At 53.0% G+C, this 10,727-nt stretch overlaps 1 protein-coding gene across 3 annotated transcripts in view; it reads right to left on the bottom strand.

Annotated features, from left to right (window-relative positions):
• Nucleotides 1-2,401: 2,401 nt before the first annotated feature.
• Nucleotides 2,402-10,727, bottom strand: part of LOC115647175 (protein brambleberry-like) — a 41,467-nt gene continuing 33,141 nt past the window's right edge. For all 3 annotated transcript variants that reach the window (XM_030553951.1, XM_030553949.1, XM_030553950.1), the window contains exons 12-13: nucleotides 8,674-8,765; nucleotides 2,402-3,924 (exon numbers count right to left, since the gene is read on the bottom strand). In XM_030553951.1, the coding sequence (XP_030409811.1) occupies nucleotides 3,789-3,924; nucleotides 8,674-8,765 (228 nt within the window). In that variant the 3' untranslated portion in view covers nucleotides 2,402-3,788. The remainder of the gene's footprint in view (nucleotides 3,925-8,673; nucleotides 8,766-10,727) is intronic.

Here is a 10,727-nt window from a genome sequence, read left to right as displayed (position 1 = left end):
AGGTACTCCCATCACCTACCCTGGGAGAACGTGCAGTCCCCGAGACTCAGCTAGGAAGCTTTCCTGGGAGATGCCACTGCAATCTACCATGAGTGGCTGCAGCTGAACAAGGGCTGGCTTGAGGTGTGCCCATGTTCCACTCCCCTAGGCCAACTACTTTCCCCGGGCCTCTTTCAGAAAGGGAAAAAGCCCAGCTCTGTAGATCTTACAATGTGAAACATTCACTCTCCAGCCACTGTTACAGCCTGTCTGTCTGCACCAGCAACTCAAGGACTGTATTCCAACACCTAGGGACAGGCAAGCTTTTTGTGGGGGAGGGGTGTTGAAACTCTATACACCTCTGCTGGCAATGAGCATTGCCTTTGGAGCAGGCAGGCACTAAACCAAGGCACCAGTGAGTTTAGCATTAGAGATGCTCCTACCCCTTGGTTCGTCCAGCAGCTCTCAGCACAAAGCATATTTCATAGTGTGGTGATGTGTCAACAGGCAGGCTCAGATGCTGGGGCTGCCCTCCCTCCCCTTTGCAAGGAACAGCAGTGGCCCGTTGGGTTGTTATTACCCCTGCACTGGCCCAAACCGCACATACAGCAACCAAGGAAAATCCCCTTCCATCCCTGCTGTTAGTTCAGGCTCTGCAGGGGTGTTTGAATGGGTGACTCAGGAGATAACTAAAGTTGGGCACAGGCCAGTTTTTCTCACAAATGTTTCTGGGAACCTCAGTGCAGCTACCACCTCTTCCTGGTGGTCACTCTAACAAACCCCTCTCTGTCCCTATCTCCTGTAGCCTTGTGTTGTGAGCCTGCCCTTGGGGGGTCAGGAAGTCACTGGCCGCTTGTGAGGTCTCAGGCACCCTGTTCCCTGGCTGGGTGGGAGCAGTGGAGCTGTCCTGGAGAATGCCCCAGTGTCCAAATGCTGCAGCTGCCTCCGCTGACAAGAACCACCTCTGGCACCAGGCACACCAGCCCTACAAGTCTCCAGCAGCTGCATGGTTCTGATTCCTGCTGGTGCTGCCAGTGCAAACACCAGCGCATCTCTCACTGCTCTTGGTAACTACTATTCAGGAGTAACAGCTGAGTGCTGCAGGGTGGGGCTTTGCCCCTCCCCAATCTCCACCCATGCTTTGCATTTGAGAGTACATCCAGACTACCCACTATATCAGCAGGTAGCGCTCGATCGATATATCACGGCTCATTTAGATGCGATATATCGATCCCTGAATGTGCTCCCGTCAACTCCGGAACTCCACCGGAGCGAGTGGCAGTAGCGGAGTCGAGACAGGGAGCCGTGGACATCAATCCCGCACCGTGAGGATGGGAGGTAAATTGATCTAAGATACTTTGACTTCAGCTACGCTATTCATGTAGCTGAAGTTGCGTATCTTAGATCTTCCCCCCCAGCGTAGACCAGCCAGAAACCCTGGGCTAGACAATTTGAACAGGTGCCTGTTGAGGGAACAAGAGGGCCCATAGCCCAGCTTTAGCATTGCTGCCCATCCCTATTCTCAGGGTGAGCTAGCATCTTCCTGGCCCCCAGTACCTGTCCTTCACTGCCATTTGGCTGGAGAGATGGGTCATCCCTGAGCTCTGCAACCCTGTTCTACCACCCACTGGCCAGCATCACCCTTACTTTCAACTCGCCAAAGTGCCGGCACATTGGAACAGGGTACAGAGGGAGGAAGGTGGGATAGGAAACTGTCACAAGCCTCAGTTTCTCTCCCCCCCGCCCCCATCAGGTTTCCTACCACCCCTTGGTGCAGTAAACAAGGTCGAGCCAGGCCTACTTTACCCAGTGGGTAAAGGTTCATGGATTGTCCAAAGGGCCTGTCATAAATTGTTTGAGAAAAAATATTTAGAGAGACAGGGAATTAATTTAAAGCATTAGAGTCTACTGCTGTGAGCAGAGGACTGTGTTAAGATCATGGCACATAAACAAGGTGCAGTGGCCAAAAATCAGTGGACTAAATTTGTGTTGGAAATAGGCCTAACTGGCAAACAAAATCGTGGGTGGAACAGCCCCTCCCCTCATTGCTCCCTTTTGGGAGCTTTAAATTTTTTTTTTTTTTTTTTTTTTTGGTGGGGTGAGGAGGGGAGGGAAAGGGAAGGGACAGAGAAATAGTCCAGAGGAAGTTAACCACTGACAGACAGAAGAGAAAAAGCATCAACTGTAGCTTCAAGAGTGCCACCCCCACTGGCTTCTAGGACCCACCACAACGGTTAGACCTTTGTTGTCCTAGTCCCATGAGATGTCTTGACTGGACAAGGCCAGAGAAAGGGCCCCAGGTGACATCAGCACTGCCACCGGCTTCGGCTAACTCCCACCCACCATGTGAGAGCTGTGACTCTTTCGTCCCCCCCCCCCATGTCCTTTTTCTTCCCCAACTTATTTTCTTCTTTCCTATCCCTCTTTCCCTTCTGTCTAGTAAGAGTCTGGCTCAGCCAGCCAACACGGCTGTAAGTCTGGACAGCAGGAGGCAGCTAAAAAGGAGTGCCCGAAGCAGCCTGAGAGCAGTACAAGCTTGCAGGGTCTCACAGTGGCTACTAAAGCCATGAGCCCTGCCTTGTTTTTCCAGCAGTAAGGTTGCAAATACAAGTTAGCAGTGGAGACAGATGCTGCTTTTTCTGTCTTTGCTGCTCTTTCCTCTCCCCCTGCGTGTAGTCGTCTTGTTTCGGCTTCTAGGAAGTGAGATCGAACTAACAGCAGCAACAACTTCCCTTTTACCCCAAGGAATGGTTATTTGTATCTTTAATAGCATCTAAAAGCCTGCCAAAGGGAGCGGGGGGGCCTGCTTCCTTCTGAAACCTCTCGAGCGAACGGAGCAGGAAGAAGGGACGGCGTGAAAACGAAAGCCTGATTGTGTTTTACATTTCAAATGCTTGAAGAGTTTTTCCTTCTGGATCTGTAGTAAGAAGTTAAAAGGATAGTTAGTGGTGGGTTTGCCATGGTGCGAAGCAGGCTGAGGTCTCTGTATACCAAACCCCACACCTTGGTTAACACTGTTAGAGTGTTGACAGGACCCTGACTGGCCAACATAATTTTCATCTAAATTAATAGAACCCCATCCCCATTTAGCCAGAGGTTGGAGCCCCCGTCCACAGCCCAGGAACTCAGGTTTCTTTTGAGACAGACATGGAAATTCCAGCAGTAGATAAACGTTGTTTATTAAACCAATGTGCAAACAGCAGATTTCCATATAAAACTTGGCTACCAACATGGAACCTTCTTACCCCAGGCATCTTTACTGACAAGAGGTTTGTCCCAGTGGTGCTGAGGGAGCTGCAGTCTGTGCTGCCGGCTCAGCTAAACCTGGAGGAGTGTCTTGAGGGCTGGCAGAGGTGGAGCAGGCCAGAACCACCCAGCTGGAGCTGGGCAGCTGTAGCCACTAGAAAAGCCAGGCTGACTTATAAACAGAGTCCACTGGCTCCTGAGTCAGTGTGAATGTAGAAGCTCTCATCTCCTGCAGTTTTCATGGGGTGAAGCATTTGAGACACGTTGGAACATTCACAGAGCAGGGTGGTCTATTTAAAATGGGGCTTTCCTCAAAGAAGCCCCATGAGCCCCTAGAAAAGCTGCCAGGCAGGGACTGCTGGCTCTCCGCAGATATAGTCCCTCCATTCAGATGTACACATTAAAATCAAAGGCAGTGTTTAAAATAATGCCACAGAATGGCTGTTGCTGAGACGGGGGGGTGGTGCCCCAGCTGCACTCCAGGAGTCCACAGGTCCCTGGCCAACCACTCAAGGTCCAGACTAACCTAGCGGCTGCACAGGTTTGACGGAGAGCTCCAAGGCTCAGCTAGTGTAGGATACTTGTCCAGATACGTGAACGTGGCAAAAATCCTGTCCGGGAACGGCCTTCTTCCTGCATGGCTGCCCGGCCTTGGTGATGCCCTGGCACAGGCGTCGCGGAGACATCGAAGAGGTGGACCTGGAAGGATGGTGAGACAGGCTGATTATACCTGCAGGTCTAGAGCCCTGTGGATCAAATGTGGGGTCAGGTCAGCAACCACCAGGGGGTACCCCAGAGCTAAGGGGGAGAGGGGTGTCACTGGGCAGCAGGCCGGGTTTGTTGGTAGTTCCAATGGAGAGCAAGTTAAGCTGCCGAAACAGCCACCCTAGGCCAAGCCAGTTACCAAGCTCTCCCTCCACCTGGTCCTCATCTACCATCCCTCCCTGCCCCCCAACTTCTCCCCACCTGCCTTGCTCTTGGATTTCACCGCCTGGCTCTCTCACTTCCTCCTCCCAGTCCCCCACACTCATCCTCTGGGCCTTCCACTCCCATGCTGACAACACCCCGCTTATGCACATTTCCCTGCCCTGATCTCTCCATTCCACCTGCAGCCCTGCCTCAGCTCTCCCACTTGCCTAAGGGCTATTCATGTGCCATACTGGGTCAGACCAATGGTCCGTCTAAACCTGTATCCAGTCGTCTGACTGGCCAATGCCAGGTGCCCCAGAGGGACTGAACAGAACTGGGCAATCCAGTGATCCATCCTGTGTTTTCCACTCCCAGCTTCTGGCAGTCAGAGGTTTAGGGACACCCAGAGCATGGGGTTGCATCCCTGGCCATCTTGGCTAATAGCCACTGAGGGACCTATCCTCTATGAATATATCAGTTCTTTTTTGAACTCTGTTATAGTCTTGGCCTTCACAACATCCCCAGGCAGTGAGTTCCACAGGCTGACTGTGCACTGTGTGAAGAAGTACTTCCTTTTCTTTAAAAGCAGCAAAGAGTCCTGTGGCACCTTATAGACTGACAGACGTTTTGGAGCATGAGCTTTCGTGGGTGAATCCCCACTTCCTTTTCTTTGTTTTAAAGCTGCCTATTCATTTCATTGGGAAGGGGCAATAACACTTAGTCACTTTCTCGACATCAGTCATGATTTTATTAGTTGTCTCTTTTCCAAGCTGAAAAATCCCAGTCTAACTTCATCTAGTCTTTTTAATCTCTCTCACCAACCTGCTCTCTCCGTAGCAGAGTTCCTGCATCACTGGGTCTCTTTCAGCACCATCCATCAGCCCCTTCCCTCACGTCCTGTCTCGTGGCCTTTCTGTGCCTTCCAGACCCGCAGTGTTGATGACATTTCATCTGCTCTAAGCCCTCCCCTCCCTTTCTTACATTCATGCAGTAGCTGATTTCTGTCCATGCCTCCACTCTCCTCCACCCATGACTCTCCTTCCTCCTCTCCTCTCCCCCAGGTCTGTCCCGCCAACCCTCAAGGCCTGGCTCACCCCCACTATCGACTGCAGAGTGTCTCTGACTGGTGGAAATCCCACAACTTCCTCCTTCTCTCCTTCGGTTCTGCCATCTATGTAGATGGACTCCTCTACTTCTCTGACTGCACTGAATCCCACGCCCACAGTGCCAGCTGCATTTCACCACCTTTGACTCAAACCTTCCCTCCCCGCCACTCTCACTGTTCTCCTCCTGCCTAGGACCATGCCAAATTCTTCCAAGAGAAAATTGACAAGTGGATGCAACCTTCCCCCTCTCCTTCCCCTTCCCTCCTTCCCCATCAGACACAGTGTCCCGCTTTCCTCCTCTAAGCTCTCCACTTATCACCCCAGTTACCTCATCCCATCACCTGATCTCCCTCGTGCCCACTCTCCTCCGGCTCTTCCCCTCACAATACAAACACGCTCTAGCTTCTCCCATTACTACAGCCCCATCTCCCTTTAGTTTCTAAGCTGACTGAATGCACTGTCTAGTATTGCTGTCTGGGGTTCCTATCTTCCAATTCCACCCTACACTCCCCCCTCCATCCAGCTTCTGCCCCTTACACTCCAGTGAAACTTCTCTTGTCAGAGTCTCTCAGAACCAGCACTCCATCCTCATCCTCCTTGACCCATCAGCCGCCTTTGCCATGATCCTCTTGTTGGGGGGAGGGATAGCTCAGTGGTTTGTGCATTGGCCTGCTAAACCCAGGGTTGTGAGGTCAATCCTTGAGGGGGCCATTTAGGGATCTGGGGCAAAAATCAGTACTTGGTCCTGCTAGTGAAGGCAGGGGGCTGGACTCAATGACCTTTGAAGGTCCCTTCCAGTTCTAGGAGATAAAGAATAAATTGGAGATATCCTATTTAAAATATTGTCCTTCCATGGACTGCCTACCTCTCAGTCACTCCTTCCGTGTGTCTTTCAGAGAAATCCTGCTCTGACTTCCTGTGGGGTTCCACGGGGCTCTGTCCGTGGTTCCCCTCTCTTCTCCTTTTACACCCTGTCAATGGCTAATCTCAGCTGCAAACACAAATTCAGCTACCATTCTTCTGCTAGTGACTCACAGATCTACCTCCACTCCAGAGCTGGCCAGATTAGTCTCCACCCAGCTCCGACATCTCCTCATGGATGGAATCATAGCACCGTCGGTTTGGAAGGGCCCTGAAGTCCAGCTCCCTGCTCTGAAGCAAGACCAAGTAAACAGGGACCATCCCCGACAGGTATTTGTCCAACCTGGTCTTAAAAACCTCCAGTGATGGTGATTCCACAGCCTCCCATGGAAGCCTATTTCAGTGCTAAACTCCCCTTATACAGTTGGAAAGTTTCCCCCCCAATATCTAATCAGATAAATGTCTAGCCATCAACTCAGGTGCAATATTGCTAAACCAGAGCTCTTCATCTCCCCTCAGCCCCCATCCCAAGCCCTCCCTGATCACTGTGGACAATCCCACCATCCCGCCCATCACTCAAGCCCGTAACCTGGGCAGCATCTTCAACTCAGACCTCTCTCTAGGTCCTCGCATCCAGGCGGTGTCTAAATCTTGTCGATTATTTCTGCAAAACATCTCTAAGATCCAGCCTCTCTCATCCATCCACACAGCTAGAACTGTGGTCCAGGCTGTCATCTCAATTACCGCAGCATCATTCTCTCCAGCCTTGACGAATGCAGTCTTGCTCTGCTCATACCCAGGCAGAATGCTTCTGTGAAGATTATTCTCCTAGCCTGTCACTTTGACCACAATACCTGTCTCTTTGGATCCCTCCACTAGCTGCCTCATCTCCATTGTATCAAACCTAAGCAGCTCGTCTTCACCTCCAGGGCTCATCACCACCCTACCATCTCATTCAGTATCAAAATGCCAATCTCAGCCTCCATCACCCTCTTGCTAGATTTTCAAACCAATAACTTTGTGCTTTCTCCAGTGTTGCCCCTTGCTCTTGGGAGGAGCTTCCGCAAGCACCCACAAAGCCACCTTGTTATTGTCTGTAAAACTCTCCTTTGCAGCGAGGTCAGAAAACTTGACAATGAGGTAGTTGGCGTGTAGGGATGACCGCCCATCACGCTGACCAATGTAGTCTCACGGTGTCCTTGTACTTCCCCATTGGTCTGCCTCTAGCCACTAAAGCCAGGGACCACTTAGCAAAGTCAGGGCATCAGAAGCCAATGGCCTCGAGATTAGGAGAGATAATGGAGGATTTAGTCCCTAGAGGGAGTGGCCCAGCTTGTTCCACTTGGAAAGCAAACCATACTCCTGGGAGAATTTGGGATCACTGCGCATGTGCAGAATTCACAGCCCCCGTAGATTTCTTTGCTTCCACGCAGAAAAATGGCTTCTGACAGTGAAACAAAGGGAAGCTGCAAGAGCAGTCATGTGCCCCCTCCCCAGCAGTGCAGGCAGGTCGGTTTGGGCACCCAGAGCAGCTGGTAGGGATGTAAATCACCGTGCGGGATAGAGGGGGACTGGACAGTCGTGTGTGCACGTGCACGAGAGAGACACAGACACACACTCTGACCCTCTCGCTTGCTATTATGGCACACTTGGCGTGGAGGGGCAGGGCTTTGGGACGTTTCTGAAGAGATAGAGCAGGCTCTGTTCCCTCAGCCAGAGCAGAATGTAGCAGCCTGCCTGCTTAGTGAATTGTTCCCGTTGCTCTTCGTGAATTTCCCCAGGAGTATAAAAACAGGTATAAAACTTAAGGCTCCTTTGCATTGCCAGAGTGGTGCAGAGGTCAGTATGGCTTATGGAGCTTTAGTGATTAGAACTGGTCTAAATTCTTGGACTGAAAAAAAATTCCTATCAAAATGTGCTCCATGAACTGTTTGCTACTGACCTCTCTGGAGATGGTCAGTAGCCAGTGTAAATTGGGAGTTTGAGTCCCCAGCCCTCACTTGCTCTTCAGTTGCCTACAATGCAACAACCCTGAGTACACGGCTGCATATATTTGTTGACACATAACTAGAAGTAAAGGGTCAACCTTAGCTATGTTACTATTAAACAGAGTGGGGTTGGTGATTTCCTCCAATGCTCCCCACTCCCACTCTCCATTCATTGTATTGTAGTTTAAATAAAATTACAAAAATAATTGAAAGCAGCTTGATTATATTGTGTAAGTTTGACAAAAAATATGCAGAATTTTAAAATATCGTGTGCAGAATTTTTTTGGTACAGAATTTCCCCAGGAGTAAAACCAGCAGCCATGGGACAACTGTCGCCCAGAACGTGTCTGCAGCATTCCTCTCCTCCGCCCATCACGTAGGTCAGGCCACCCTCGCCCTAGACGTTGCTTATTGCACCATCAGTCCCCCTTGTCTTAGAGGCAGGGCTGGTTACTAGCAGGAATAACCCAGCCCCAAAGCATCCCTTGGGGATGCCAACACTGGCCAGCAGGGATCAGTGAAGTGTTGCGCAGAAGGAATCCGCTGCAGCCTGTTCAGAGAGGGGAGCAGCGCTCTATACTCACATGTCACTAGCCATGGACTGGTCCGGGCTACAGGACCTGAAGTCAGAGAAGGGCTCGAACGCAGGGTCCAGGTGGCGCCTCTCTAGTGTGGCCTGTTCAGGAAAGAGGGAGTCACATGTGGCACTGATGAGCAGGAAGACAAGCTCCCCAACAGCAGGAGAACCAGGATCAGCTGCAGGCCCAGTGCCAGAGCCTACCCGTTGCTACCGAGAATCTGAACCACCAACAGTTGCTCTTGCTTCTAGAGCAGAGAATCCCCGCAGGGAAGCATGCCCAGGAGCTGTGGCTTGGAATTAATGGCCCAGCAAGAGGCTGCAGCACCATGCAGGGTGGATTTGATGGTGCTTTGGTGGTAGTTGCAGCCCTCAAGGCCTGGCTGTTGAGGGCACTGATGGGGTCCCCTGGAACCTCCCCCTTGATATCCCCAAGCAGAGGCAGGATATGGAAGTGCCAGGCCCTTGCCCCCTGCATGTTGATTGGTCACTTGTTGCAGAACCGGCTGCCAAGACAATCCCAGCATTCCCTCCCCATCCCATCATGTCAGCGGCTAGAAATGCGACAAGAGTCCCTGCCTCTGACCCTACGTGCTGGATCACCAACCCCACCTTGAGCAGTGTCACACGCCCAGCCACCCCCACAGCCTGCTACCACCCTATGAGCTCAGGAACCAGCCACACACAGATGCAAGTTGTGTTGGTAACACGGCCCGGGAAGCAGACTCTGGACAGGTTTCCAGCCACAGCTAGGTCAGACTCCACAGGCACAATTCCTGGCCTGCCCCAGCTCCTGGGTGCTGAAAACCCTCCCTCATCCCCGGGCCAGCACCCCTTGCACCAGACCCACTCCTAAGCCCTTTTAACAACCAGTTTCTGTCCACCCACATCCATCCAAGAGCCACCTGGATCTGAAGGGTGAACCAGTTACTGCAGGACCTCAGGGTCTGGGTGAGAGGTATGGAAATTCCCAGGTCAGTTGCTTTCACAGGGACCAGGGTACAGGACAGCAGATCTCTTCCCACCCAGTGACCCAGCTGGGGGAAGCCTGCAGGCCCTGCCTGCACTGGCCCCGTGGCTTGCCCAGCTCGGCTGAAATCAGCGGCTTTGTTTCTGTCGGGGTGAGCTTGGCCCCAGCCCAAGAATGTGCAGACCGGCCTTAGGGAAAATGGTGCTCTGGGCAAACTTGTATTTTCACGCTCCTGGTCCCCAAGGGTGCAGCCCCCCACCATTGCCCCTGACCCCCATAGACTTCCCACTCTCCTGCACCCCTAGCCCCTGCACCCCTCTCCCCTGCACCGTGCCCCCTTGGTCCATGAGGGGGAAGTAACCTGGATGCACAGAGCCCTGACATTGCTCCTCACTCCCCTCCAACCCCCTGGGGGGCCACAGAGGAATGTTGGGGTGGATCAGTATCTGTGCATCACCGCTCGGCCCCTCCCCCCATTGCTCCGCTGGGAGACATCTGGGTGCCCCCCCACGCAGCACTCCCCTGCCAGCCAGGAGCAGTTTCTGACTCTACACCAGCAGTGCTCACCTCTGTGCTGCCGCACGGTGCCCTCATGACCATGGTGCCCCGGGCAACTGCCCAGGTCCCGCCCCAGGCCAGCCCTGAAGCTGTGCCTTTTAATGCTCTCTGCCCCCCATGGCTGCAACGGCCAGTGCCAAGCCGCCCAGGGCACTGGGGAGAGGGGGAGGGACCCCTCACAGCACTGGTCAGTGATGCACAGCCAACGTCCCCAACCCCACAGTAACCAGAACGAATGGGGAGACCCCGCATCTCGGACGACAGCTCGGACAGTGGCTCCAATTACTGAAAGCCCGTTCTCCCTTGCCTGCCTCTCCCTGTGCCCCACAGCGGGCAGCACCAGCCACAAACACCTGCCTGCCTCTCCCTGTGCCCCACGGCAGGCAGAGCTGGCCCTGCCCCACTCTCCTGCTCACCTCTGTGCCCCATGACGGGCAGCACCAGCCACAAACACTTGCCTGCCTCTCCCTGTGCCCCGTGGCAGGCAGCACCAGCTCTGTCCTCACTCTCCTGCCTGCCTCTCCCTGTGCCCC

The sequence above is a fragment of the Gopherus evgoodei genome, chromosome 2 (assembly GCF_007399415.2).
Source record: "Gopherus evgoodei ecotype Sinaloan lineage chromosome 2, rGopEvg1_v1.p, whole genome shotgun sequence".
Lineage (NCBI taxonomy): Eukaryota > Metazoa > Chordata > Testudines > Testudinidae > Gopherus > Gopherus evgoodei.
Note: the sequence above shows the minus strand (reverse complement) of the source record. Positions and strands in the feature narration are given on the sequence as shown.